This window comes from Aplysia californica, unplaced genomic scaffold (genome assembly GCF_000002075.1).
Source record: "Aplysia californica isolate F4 #8 unplaced genomic scaffold, AplCal3.0 scaffold00040, whole genome shotgun sequence".
NCBI lineage: Eukaryota > Metazoa > Mollusca > Gastropoda > Aplysiida > Aplysiidae > Aplysia > Aplysia californica.
Genome location: NW_004797310.1, coordinates 1,272,345 through 1,286,508, shown reverse-complemented (window position 1 = coordinate 1,286,508; position 14,164 = coordinate 1,272,345). Strand labels below are relative to the sequence as shown.

At 44.6% G+C, this 14,164-nt stretch overlaps 1 protein-coding gene across 1 annotated transcript; it reads left to right on the top strand.

Moving 5' to 3' along the window:
• Nucleotides 1-350: 350 nt before the first annotated feature.
• LOC101863165 lies at nucleotides 351-13,264 on the top strand. Its single transcript, XM_005092072.2, has 2 exons — nucleotides 351-747; nucleotides 2,645-13,264. The coding sequence occupies exon 2, from the start codon at nucleotides 2,817-2,819 to the stop codon at nucleotides 7,419-7,421; it is 4,605 nt and encodes a 1,534-aa protein (XP_005092129.1). The 5' UTR covers nucleotides 351-747; nucleotides 2,645-2,816; the 3' UTR covers nucleotides 7,422-13,264.
• The last annotated feature ends 900 nt before the right edge of the window (nucleotides 13,265-14,164 follow it).

The following is a 14,164-nucleotide window of genomic DNA, read 5'->3' as shown; positions in this document are numbered from 1 at the left end:
GTTTTCTGGTAAGAACAATGACGCTAAGCAGCTCTCGGTTACTTTTATCTCTGGACTGATTTTACTGTTTTTAAAAGTACAACTTCACATTGAAATACTGTTCATTACAGTGTTAACGTTTTCTGCTTTCAGTTTTATTAACTTTAAAGTTTTTATGAGAAGGGTTATAAGAATGCAGAAAACAAGATTGCCATTATATCAGACATCTCATTGGAAACCAACTGGAAAAAGAGTAAGACGAAGATTAACGGGAAGCTATAGAGGCACAATAAGAGATGAGGCAATCGCCCAGGGCCTGGGTTTGCCGAAATTGGAGGACGTGGCCAGGGACAGACAAGCGTGGTGTCTACCGGTATAGGGAGAGAGTAAGTAAGTAAGTGTTGACACCTTTAACGACTTCTTCATGAAGGTCTTTATAAACCGAAACGAACACTTTGCATACTTTAATAACTCCAAAAAAGATCCCTATAGAAAAGGGGGTTTTGATAACTTTCAACCTTTTCGTAAAACGAGCACGAAACAGCACCGCAAAAAAGCGCGAAAGGATTAATACATTTTTGTTATCTTCTTCCCACGTGAGCAGCTTACCATTTTCTGAGAGAGTAAAATAAACAAGGCGTAGCCCACTATCCTAAGGAACCTCACAAATGCCGGATGAGTAAAAAACATGAGGAAAGGTATTGAAGGATTCGAATAACCTCAACGACAGCACCCAAAAAAGGAGCTACTACGTTCCGTTGTGTAAAGGTAGGAAGGGGGTTCTCGTGGCCTAGAGGTTAAGGTGTTGGCCTCTCATTCAAAGGTCCCGGGTTCGATTCCGGGTAGCGATCAAAAAATTTTCTTCTCTAAAATTGTCTCCTTTCAAATCCTTTCCTGATCTCTAACAATGTTCTGTTGTCTGCTTTCATTTCCACTTTCTGCCCCCACCCCCTCACCTCCTTTGCCCCCTCCTCTGGGCTCCTGACTCTTTCTGCAGCCTTTCTACTGCTACTCCTTGGCTCCTCCTAACTGCTGTCTTTCTGCCACACCCCTGATCTTCTAGTAGGAAAGATCTACACCTAGCCTTCTCGGACAAGGGCGAAAAATCTCGGAAGGCCCGTGTGCAAGTTGCGCACGTTAAAGATCCCTTGGTGGTCTAAAATCGATAAGAGTAGGCTTCGGCCGCCACCCGGGCAAAATTCAAAATGTCCTACCAACGAAAAAAGTATTAGGTGTGTCCTGCGCGCTCATATGACCTTATGCAGTTGCGAGCGCCGTAAAACCCGATACTAAACAAACAAACAAAACAAAAGGTAGGAAATGAGTTATGCTCTGTTATGTAATAGTAGATGTAGATTCTAGATCTAGATTCTAGTTCCACTCTAAGCACGTGGTTTCGATTTCCTGGTCTGAGAATCCAACGTTATCAAGTATCTCGTTCTTTCTATTTAGATGCACTGTATCGTAAATAATATGTATGTCGAGCAGGCCCTGACTGGTAGGATCAAAGCAGCCTGCCTTGTGAATGATCTAAAGAGAGTCAAAGGAGGATAGCAAGCATAATTCAACAATTATAATATGTGAGGCATGCTAACAAAATGAGTTACTTCTCGCAATCCATGAATGGAGATGTCAGCCAAAAATCAACACAAGGGTCATATTTGTAGACTCTAAACCAATGCCATTCTCTTCAAGTTTAACATGTCTTTTGTCATTTCATACTGATAAATTATAAAACTTCAACCTATAAATTTCATGTTTCTATTTCCATCGGTCTAAAATCTGAGAAGTAACTCATTTTGTCAGCACGCTTCACATATATAGTTTCTTCTGTTGACGGATTTTGAAAACCATACACGCAGCTGTAATCATGACTAGATATTTTTAGGCTTAGATCTATTACTACTTTCATAGACACACATTGGTTGTGAGTTCTACGCTATAATAATTATTCGGCTTTGTGGTTCCCGTTTATACTGATCGGGATGGAGAGCACAGCTCCTTTTATTTTAAGGGGTTGGCGTGGGGGTGGGGGGGGGGAGTGTGCAAGGGGCTGTGTTTGTTTGTTTTCTTTATTTTATGCGTGGCCAGCCAGAGTTAGTGGGGGGAGGGGGCTTCAAAATGAATGAATGCAGGCTCTTGATTGTGTCTTCACCGGCTCAAAAACATTTTTATCTAGGCACTGACACCTTTATGACCATTTAGTATTAAAAGCTTCAAGGAAAACAAGAGGTTGCTGGACTGAAACGATAGAGGAAGAGAAAGGTAAAATCACCCACAGGTTCCTTGGTGGTTTTTGAAAATTGAGATCTTAATAATTATACAATTATCATCATGATCATGATCATGATCATCATCATCATCATCATCATCATCATCATCATCATCATCATCATCATCATCCTCATCCTCATCCTCATCATCATCATCATCATCCTCATCATCATCATATCATCATCATCATCACCACCATCATCATCATCATGTCAGTGATAAAAATAATACTGTTTTTTATTCTAAAAGAACAAAAACATTTTCTACGGCCTGATCCTTTGAGCAAAACAAGAGCTTGAATCATTTGAACCATGAGCTGTCCGTCTCAGTATATAGTTATAATATTTAAAAATCGACTTTTCCTACAGACATTTTCATCCTGCTTTTTCAGAAACGTCAATAGCACGAGACCGCTACAACCCCGTCCTGTTCAACAGTGCTGTCAGCGCAGACGAGCATCAAGTCGTGGCACCGACGTAATTGCAGCCCAGAGAACACACGACTGTGCCGTTATATAAATTTAAAATGCCCTTGACGTCCTGTCTGTAGCTTGTAGAATCAAAATGACCAGGGTGGGAAAGAAGCAAGATGTGAAGAAAAGTACAGAAACCTCCTTGGAAACACCACGTCTTGGTCAAACAATTTCACCCTCTGCAGAGCCAAGAACTTCCAACGAAGTTCTCCATGTCTGTGGGAATTCGCCTTCAATACAGCTAAGCCCCGGGGGAGCAAAATTTCATGTTGCGGACTTGAAACAGCCGAAGGACTGCAAGGGCCCTCTCGCAAAGTCAACAGAAAAGTCTAGTCAAAAACAGCAGTCTCCTCTGATTGGCTGGTTAAAAAGACGCTCCGTCACCCGAAATAAGATGACTTCACAAAGGAATGACATGGAGCTGGGCCAAGGGGAAAAGACATTGAAAAACTCTAGGTCATTTCTTAGGGAGCGGTTCTTCACATTGTCTCAGAGAGACAAGCAAGCTTTCAGAGTCCAGATGTCCATCTTGTTTCCCTGTGTGTTCAAACGTCCATCTCTGAAGTTTGTTCAGCAAGCTTTGGGCGAGATGAAGGAACACATTGTCACCACTGTCGGTCACCTGAACCTTGTCAGAGAAAACCCAGCGTTGACGGAGTCCTTGGCTCAGCGCACCCTGTACAGGAAAGAGCTTATAAACGAACACGGGATGAAACCGTCAAAAGAGCTGGCACCTGGGCTGGTTCCGATATGCCAAAAGAATTCTAGTTCCCATATGATAGAGAGGAAAGCAAATTCTCCGACAAGGGCAAAGAAATCGTGTTATCAGATAAAATATAGAAATATGGGTGAAGATCACGTGCAGACCTGCGCGGATCAGAGTGAAAAGTTTGAGGAAAGTCAACAGGTGAGTTTTGATTCGTCTCATCGTAGATCTAAGGATGTAACACACACAGGAGATGATCCCATGAGCTCTTTTAGCAGTAAACAGCCTAATGCACCAAAGATAGAAAACACACAAAGAAACTGGCGGCATAACCTGATGGTTAACTCAGATTTGTATTCGGGTGGGGATAATCGTGAGCGATTGTGGTCTGTGCCCCAGACTGCTTTGAGTTCGGGCATTTCTCCGGTAAATCAGCCAGTCCGAGAAGGCATTAGGCAACTATACTGTCTCGAAAATTCACCCTCCATACCTGAATGGTTTTCTAATCTCTATGGAAAAGGCTGTGTCTTAGAATTGCAGCCGACAGTCCCGTCAGATCTGTCGATCCGATCTGATCAAGTGAAAAACTTCTTGAGAATTCCTCTCCGTCTGGTGATTCAGCCCGTCAATTGCCGACTTCTGAGTACAGATGAGGCCTCTATGAGATTCTACATCATAGTCACAGAGCAGGAGCAGCTCCCAACCACCCCTGAACCACGTGGTCTTCCGCCGACCCCAGTGCTGTCGTCAGACGGTATAGCTCTTTATCAGGTAAAAGACATTGGGGGGTTTGATGCCTGTAATGAGAAGATATATTCACGCACGCAGCTTCTGAGAAAACATGGCAACAAAAGCGAAGGGGATAATGGAAGCATTAGCGAGGATATCAGTCGAGATTCGGGGATTCCCGTGTCTTCTTCAGATACGTTCTTCCCTTCTGAGAGAAAGATTAGCTTTAGACACAGCTGGAAATGGTTTGATACTTCGAAGGGTGTAAAGAAATCGGGTGTAAAGTCCGGATGGAGCGTAAAAAGACTTAACCTACGACGTTTGCGCTCTCGTAGAAAGCAGTACACAAGGGGCCTGGTGATGGAAATACGGCACGGTATTTTGTTCGAGGGACCCGCCAGGTGTGTTCACGTTGGGCAGAATACAAGCTGGTGGCGGTGTTGGACATTGAAAACTGCGAAATCAAAGAACGTAGGTCTATCAAAGGCGACACGGACACAATGGTATGTCGTTCAATCCCCACCCCTCTGCTCCTCTGGAGAGCTCAAACCGGTGACTCCCATGATGCAGTATGATTTGGACAAAGCGTTTCCCCAGCCGTCTACCGATGGGCTACAGACTGAGCCTAAGGACCTGAAAAATATGATTAAAGGGAAACACAGTTTTGTAACTAAGTTATCTAAAACTCAAAATCACTCCTACCGTAATAGTTCAACATTAAAAGGTGGTGAGCAGAAGAGATTGCAAGACACCATATCAAAAGGTATTCCTTTAGGTATGAAAAATATCAAGTTGATAAAGAACCGGAGAAGAAGAAGCCAAGCTTGTTCCGGGGAAGGCATGTTGTCAGAACGAACCGACCTACGTGGTGGACAAAATCCCGCAAAAACTTATGAGGTTGGTATGGACAAAATGCCAGCACATACAAGTGAAATGTTCCCAAAGGCTGAGAAGTCAAGTACGAAAGAAAAGGGAACTGAAAAGTCTGTTGTGAGAAAAAGGAATCGAGCTGGTCACACAGGTAGAGTTGGAGATAAAGGTGTTTCACATCTCAATAAAAGCAATTCATCGTTGCCACAACAGAAAGGTGTCTCTGAACATGCAAATGCTCATGATGATGATCATAGTTTTGTAATGGATGCGCTCGATTGCATCTGTGAAGGAGCAGACAACTCGTCTGTGCAAACCTTAGACCGCGTCGGGAGAATTGAAAATGATGGAAAAATCGAAGAAAGAGATTCGTTGCCTAAAACTGAGAAGATCGAGAGATCAGCTAAAAAATGTGACCGAGTTAAGTTTTTTAATCCTCAAGATGATTCTTTACAAAAACTATGCAAGAAAAACGATGCTGCCTCTTTCCAAGACTCTACAGGAAACAAAAGCAATCCACGGGCATCGTCCTCGTCTTTATCCAATTACTCATCCTCCACCGCAACCTCTTTTCTAATGCGAAAACACAGGCGAGAAAGCAATGATATGGGGTACCAGGGGCACACCGAGAAGATTTCAAGCAACAAGCATTCGCTCTCTGAGTTTATAAAAGAACAATGGCGGATTATTAGTGAAGGTGACCCACAGAATGTGGTTACACCAAAGTATACACTGGACATCCCAGGAAAATCGGATGGTTTGTTTAAACTCCAGAAGCATCAACTGTCGCCAAAAAACCCACACAAACCAATGGAAAAACATTTACTGGACACTCAGAACGGATGTGAAGATCTAGAATCAGAATCTCAAGTGCAGCAATTGAATAAAGGGGACAGTAGTGAGGAGAGCTGCAAACATAGAAATGAGCAAGCATTCGTATCTGACAATACGGTTATCAGAGAGTATACCCGAGAGCTGATACAGAAGATTCTAGAAAGGAGGAGAGGGTGCCGTTCTCCAAGCTCAGAACAGAATATAAAAAGTCCAAAATCACATGTGTCGTTTTCTACAAAGGACACTGTCATAGAGGACAGAATTTGCACAAATTCGAAGAAGCATCCACGCCCTGGAAAGTGCCGACAGTCAGTTGCGTCGTCAGAATTTGAATTCGGTAACCCGATGAGTATCTTCAAGGCAGAACAAAGTCGGATTACTTGCCACAATACTGTTTCCACAGAGCTGCTTAACACAATTGATGTCAGATCGATTTCCACTTCAACAAAATCCAAACCTGATGAGATGTTCGAAGCTGGCATACAGGGAAATTTATCAAACAGGCAGCTGTGTGCACAAGAGAAGAACGGGGTCTACGAGTTGTTGTCACCACTATGGGAGCTCAATCAAACATGGTCAAATATGTCTCAGGAGGGAACTCACACCTCCTCTAGCCCGACTCCAGAAGAGGTTTTACCCTCACCACCTCGGCCCAAAAGAAAACGGTCCACAGACTCAGTAGAAGAGAAGAACGATTCGGAAGGGGAACCTGAACGATCTGGGGGCTCACAGAAGGATGATGAGGCTACGGCTGAGATGCCGAAGACACAGAAGAGCTTGGGAAAGGAAGAGAAAACATCCCCCTCCCGTCAGTCTATTTCTACACGCACAAGTTCTCGGCGTTCGTCCACGGATCCCGCTACCCAGCTCAAACAAAGGCTCGAGAAACTACCAGGAGGATCAAATGCCCCACAGCCTCATTCAAGAAGTTCCCGAACACGAGAAAATTCACACAGAGACCAAACTCCTAACCGCCCTCGAGATTTAAAGCGTTCTTGTCTGTCAGCAGATCTGCGAGAACTGGAAGGAATTATAGAGGCATGGCTTTTGTCTACTCTCTCAAAGAATAGCAAAAGACAAGGAAAGCCCGGCTCTCCTTGCTCTGAAGATGAAAACGGTCGAGGATCTGAGAGATCCGAAACTTCCACGAAAGCTGACAGTCAACTTCCGAGAAATGCTGCTCTCAGATCTAGAGCTAAAGGTGATCCCAAGTATGACAAAAGCTCCCAGAAGGATTCTCGACTAAGAGAATACAGTTCTGAAGAAGAGAAGGCGCTTTCTATAACTGAAAGTGACCATTTATCATTACACTGCTCTTGCAAGGAATCATATACAAGTTCCGAGGAAGGAAAAGTGTTGTCTAAAGCCAAACGTCACCCACGATCATTTCATTGTTCTTGCAAGAAAATCCGTGCCACGAACGAAGAGAAAAAAATAACGTCTAAAACCAAAGAAGTACCAAAACCGCACCAACCTCCTTGCAAAGAATCATGTACTGGTTCTGAAGACGAAACACTTGTGCCTAGGCATAAGAGCAGCTCAAAGTCTTTCCAATGATCCTGTGAGAAATCCCGGAGAAGAGGCAACGATGATACTGAGGAACAGACGGATCTGCAAAGAAAACAAAGAGTATTTGAAGACGCTCTGCTCGGCTATCGACTTGCACGAGCGGCGGCTTGCTTCCGCCATATTGACACAAAATACAACAAGGTCTGTTACCCTGAGACGGACTTTCTCATACGCTCTTCACTTCCCCACAGCTGGGAGACAAATGAAGAACAGCTCTTGGATGACACGTGGGTTGATGTTAGGGAAGTGAGACATCAATCTTCCTCTGAATTTACTCGGCAAAACGAATTCGAGCGCAGGAATGAATGCGGAAAGGAAACAAGGAGCTGGAGGGACAAACCCGCATTTACAGATGAACGTGACACCAAGTACCCGAGCGACAAGGAAAAAATACGGGTGTACCCTGGGTCTCATCCTATCCATCAGCTTAACGATATCGAGTGCTCGTCCGGTGCACAATCTGTAAGAAATCAATACCCATACCGTTATACGCAGTCGCCCCCGTGTGGGACACATCGCAAAGATGCAAGCATGTACACTGACCGACTGTATGACGAGAGAGTGCGACCTCATTCCTGTGACCCCCGTCCTCCTGGCTATTCCGCCTCAGTCTCGCCTGGCACGTCTTTTAACCATGAACATCGGGACTATTTAGATAAAGCAGACTCTGCCGATGATATAAAATCCTCAGATGCTCTTACATCTTCGCAGGCAGAGGCTCTGGCGTACATCAACTACATGTGCAGCTCCGGGCGTATGGATCCTAAAGCGGTTGCTGATTTCGGAAAAGGATTTGCGAGAAATCCTGACAGTAAGAAGTACGTCATGGATCCGCCCAAGCCAGAAAAAGCTAACCGAATCCTCGATACCGGAGAAGACCTCATTAGCCCAAATCGTTCTTGGTTTTCTGAAAAGGATCATCCAGCGCGAAATAATTGCAAACACAAATGCAGCTGCGAGAGGAATAATGAGGCGGAGCAAACAAACTATTTTCCTCCATTAAAAGATAAAAGTAAAGTAGTAAGTTCGAGGACAATTGAAATTTGTAAACCAGAAACGACAAACAAAGGCCTGCAGCTCAGCATGGAAGATTCTGAAAATTCAGATGCGCAAAACGTTGATGATAGCGAGGAACTAAAAGGCGAGGAGCCAAAAGTGGATCATGTATGTTGTTGCTGCTGTTGTTGTACTGACACACCTGTCACTGGCTGTTTGCCAGACAGTCGTACAAATGAGGAGGATTTCTTAACATGGCATCATTCTCAAAGGCAACCAAGTCGACCTCAGCAGCCAAAAGAATCCCAAAGAGCCAAACATGTACAAAGTGAAGAAGTACAGTGCAGTCTGAAGGAAGAAAGGAAAATTGCGGATTGCAACAACTATTCGCAAGTCATTGGCGTAAAATCAACGAAACAGAGACACAGACATTGTTCCAATAAGAAATGTCAGGTTGGCAGTCCGCTGAAGCTAAACACTACTTGTGTACCCAAGGACGACGGAAAAGCTTGCAAATTCAGTACTCAAAAAATGTGCACGTGCACGTGCAAACCTTTGAGTGAAATGGTCCTACACAATGACGCTTCCGCTGAAAAAATGTGGGGAGCTACTCCTGGACCACCCTGTGGGGGATCTTGCCGAGTGGTAAATGAGGAAACTGCCGGTCCTCACTCTAAGCGCGGCAACTATTACAATCGAGTTAACGATTTGACAACTGAACCTCAGAACTTTCCGTCGCACAATGTGAAAGATGCTCAAGGTGCTCATTGCTGCTGCTGCTGCTTCAATACAGTAGGTAGCTTTAACCGCCAAGTTTCTTCTCAGAAAACAGACAAAGAGAAGGGAAAAAGCGACAAAACTGGTAAGGATATTTCGAAAGCAATATCTTTAAGCCAAGACTCATTACTCGAACAGGGTTCTACTCTGGATGCCTGCTGTCTTGACATAGACTCTAGCCAGCTGGATCGCTCTCCGATTGTTCACATACGTTATCGGTCCCGCCCGGTACCGGTCTCAGCTAAAACGGCTGTAGATAAGCGAGTGCCTGACCCTACCAAGCCTACCTGCAACATTAATGGAAGCGGCGCTACCTCAAGTGAGATGAGGGCTTCTCTCAAAAAGCACATTGCAGAGATACTTCAGCAAACAAGAGAGATTCAGAGAACGGCAAATGAAATCCGTGGAGGACGAGGACATTGCAAAGAAAAACCTTTCACTTCGAGAAAACCGGAGGACATTTTTCCATGTGATCATGGTCAGAGTACTAATCAAAATGGCAATGCCAACAGTTTGGAGGGTGACACATCGGAAGACGAAGGCAACACATTAAATCCGGAATGTCAGTTAACTAAATCACAACCAAGAGCGACAGCTATACTTTATAAAGAACAAGGGACCTCGAAGAAAGAACTGCGAGGTACACTGAGTTACTGTCAGGATCAGAACACAACAGGAAGAACAGTACTGAAGAATGTTTTGACTTGCAAGTCGCAGCTACCAGGGCACTCTAGGTGCAGCCCTGTAAACGTGTCCATGAAAAATGGCGATAGACGGAATGAAAAGGTAGCTTTAGATGAAAATCCATCTGCCATAACAGCCGACGCTGCGAAAAACATCGAAAGACTTTCAAATTACAACAATAAATCTTCAAACCCACATTCCTTTTCAACAAATAATAGGTCTCGTAGTTTTGCTTTAACGCGTAAATCGTCCTCCAAATGCCAGCGCAAAGCTATGGTATCTATTTTGGACCCATATGAAGAGACACTGCAATATCTACGTAAACACGAAGAGGAGCTCTCAAAGCCCCATGAGTCAAAACGATCATTTCTGAGTCACCCACAAACCTCTCATGTCGAAGCTCTTGAATTAAAAGAAACTAAAGTTATGACTCCTGCTTCAAGTATACGAAAGAAGAAGTCATTAACCTCGGATATTACATGCACTATTGTTCCGTTTGGAAATATAAGAAATTCAAGTGTTCCAAAAGAGCAGGGACAATGGACGGGAGGTGATAAGGTTATGGATGTTAGGCAAACCGAAATACAGGTTCGGGGAAACAATCTTTTACTCCGTAACCCAGAACTTTTCAAAGAAGGGCTCAACGACATTGGCTCTGTGAAGTTTCCCCCTTTGTTTAGTGCCGTTGAGCAACCGTTGCTATCCCAGCTCAGGGGGCCCATCTACCACAGCGGAACTGAGAACGCCACTGACCTTGATGACGGTGTCTCACTCATTGTCAACGACAGCAAGGCGTCCAGTCACGGCATCGAGGAAATACCGCTTGACACGGTGTCTTCTGATAAATCAGTCGATGCGGCATTGGCTCAAATACAAACTAATACGTCTAGGCCAACGACACAGCATTCAGTTCAAGGCCAAACTGAGAGCAAAATTGCGAGAAAATGTTTTAGATGCTTACATGGAATATCAACACTGACTGTGAGAGAATCAAATTCTCCCAAAACAGGGGGGTCTCCTCTTTGGACAAGCATCAGCTCCAGAGACAGTGAGCTTGCAGATTGTGAAACTCTTCCAGTAGCGGACGCACATGTGAATGTGAAAGGTTGCAAGTTCAGCGCCTCAGCTAGCATACCCGTGAGCAGGAGAGAAGAGAAAAAGCGAACCGCATCAAGCGAAACCAGCGACACATCGAGTAACCAAGGATCAAGATTTGCTAACGCCAGTCCCACACGGAGTCCCAGTAGCCTCATCTCTCAGGACAGAGTCCTGACGCCGTCCATACTGAGAGTTAAAGCTTGTGAACAACAGGTTCCCGGGAGAATGACAGATGTAACAAGAGTGGCAGATACAACAGCAGAGGTCGATACAACAAGTGTTGCTGATGTTGCAAATCAAGTGTTTGGTACCACAAGAGTGACAGACGCATCTAACATGGTAACTGCAAGAATGAAAGATAAAACAAAGGTGCCAGATGCAATAGAAGTGTCGTGTGCGGAAGGAGGAGTTGGTGTCTCAAAAGTGGCAAATACACAAAGAGTGGTTACTGTAACGGCACCCAATGAAATGAAACACATACCTGAGTCCAAGAAAGATTACCTTTTTCGACCAGTTTCAATCGATATATGGACCTCTACAGATTGTCCGAAGCAACGAAAACAGTTGCCCGAGCTTACAGAAGGCAATGACATTGGCTCTGGGGACAAACAACATAAAGTAAACAATATGTTGCAGGACGAAGTAAGCAAAACTGAAATATCCATAAACAGAAAAACAGACGGAACTCAAAGAATGGTTAGCCTTGGAGTCGCATCGGCTGAACATCACCGTCCCTTTGTTTTAGAGAAACATGTTTCGGGTGACGCAAGGCAGAATCGGCCAATAGCGCTTAGCACGAATGAACGACAAAATCAGAGTCTGGAGGGGGTTTCATCTCTTCGTGACAAGTTGTCTCTCCCATCGGTCCGACGCCCTCTCCCGTCACTGCAATCTCAACACAGAGGCGAAAACATTACAGTCACAGTTGACAGTTCAGTGTGCAATGAGCGATGCGTACAACAGGCAGCAGTTTTACGAGGGATCAACATAAACGAATGCGACGTGACTATTCTAGCGTCTCGGAAGATGAAAGATAATGATGTTTCCACCTCCAGTTCAACGCAAGGTATCTTTGATGCAAATTCCACCAAATCTTTGGTGCGAGGTAAATCTCTTGGAAGGCATAAACCTACCAGAAATAGCGCAGTCAAGACTTTCTCTAAAAGACAATTGCCAACTCCGTCGAAGATTTCAAGCGACGTGAGCCAGTGCCATCTGTCTTCACCAGCTAGACTCCAGAAAGAATTGACAACACAACCAAAGCTGCCTTCTCAGCTTTCTAACCATACTAACTCCCCTACTAAGTCCAAGGCGGCTTCCACAGAAATGCGAGAAGGGAGAAGCCTCGAAAAGGCAAAGTTTACTCTCTCAACAGACGCTAAAGTCGCTTTCGATCACACCAAACACTGGCATATATCCAAAGTCAGTGTTGGCCAGGTGACCAGTGCAAACGAGGGCCGTGTTGTCATCGATGGAGTGCACACTGAGTGCTTCAATCAGACGACAACGGGGGAGTCGGATCATCATCTTACGCTCGATGAGAAGAAAAAACCATCTTCCATTAGAGCAGAACAGGGGTTTCCTCAGAAAGTGGATACTTTTGGCTTCAGAATAATTTTGTTCAAAACAGAAAATTCTGAAAGCAGTCCGTCCCAGGTGTGTGGGAGTTACATGCGTCAGATGAACTCAGTAAACCGGTTCTTCAAATGGCGAGTGACTGGAGTTCAGGTGATCAACCAGTAAACGTTTCACTGAATACCTTTACGACTCCGGGGAATGCAGTGATGATCCTTCTCTATGGAGATTGTAGATACTTCCAATAACCCAGACCAGCGTCTGTGGTGGAACTATTACGGTCTTCGCAGATGCAAGCAAATGATAACGATGCCTATTCCCTCGTGCATGTCTCCGTATTTCTGCTTTGATACTGCATCCCACTCAACCGAGGCCGGCCCTTAAAGGCAGAGCCCTTAAAGGCAGAGTTTGAGCAGCCAGGGACTAAGTATTACTACTGAGACGAAGGTTACCAAAACATTTACAACCAACCAACTTTTATCGAATTCTTTGTTTTGAGCTCAACACCTTTTCTGTCCATAAAAGAATACATTTCAGAGTCTGTGGAGATTTTTTTTACTGAAAAACTTTGATCAAAGGCATAAAGAAGTACATAATTTATAGCTCACAAGGACACTGCAGTTTGAAAGTCTGGCCGCCATGTTCATGTTTATTTCTAACTCTGACACCAAGCGACTCCCACCTCCTTCAATTGCAAATATCTCGACTTCTATTCACGACAGATGGCTTTTTTCCCCTCAAAAGCAAGGCAAATGAACAAGCTTTAACGTTATGCCAATAATTCCATATGCCTGGAAACTGACCAGGACATGATTCAACCGTTTCCTGACATATTTGTGCCTCCAACTTTAGAGTGACTCAAAAACAATGTAGAAGGTCACCACAGACGCTATAGCAAGCGGCATTTTCTCCGATCTATTGTCAGCAAATTCGATGTTTCTTAGAAAAATTCACGCGCTCCTATTCAGCAATCTCAAGCTTGTCAAAAATTTGCTTGTACTTGTGTGTGTGTTCTACAGGGTTTCTTCGTCTATTTTTCCTTCTAACTCATATGCGTGGGACTGTGTAGTATAGGTTTAGTATATTTTTATTATCGCGCTCGAGTATACATATATACAATGTGAGTGTGTGCGTGCGCGCGATTGTGTGTGAGGGAGAGAGACAGACAGAGAGGGAGAGAGAGAAGGGGGGAAGAGAGAGAGAGGGGGGAAAAGAGAGAGAGCGAGAGAGAGAGAGAGAGAGAGAGAGAGAGAGAGAGAGAGAGAGAGAGAGAGAGAGAGAGAGAGCTGCTGTGGAGCCCCCCACTCCGCCCACCTAAGTGTTTCAGATCGGATCTGGGGGAGGGGGAACAAGGACAATCCCTTGCACCTGTTGGTTTGAGTTGAGACCAGTCCTTTCTCCTCTCCGACCGAACCACAACTACTACGCGTGTGTATCTGTTTGTGAGAGCGTAGTGTGCGTGTGTGTGTGTATGTGCGTGTGTATGTGTGTGTACGTGTGTGTGTGTGTGTGTGTGTGTGTGTGTGTGTGTGTGTGCGTGAGAGAGAGAGAGAGAGTGAGTGAGTATGTGTGTGTGTGTGTGTGTTTTGTGTGTGTGTGTG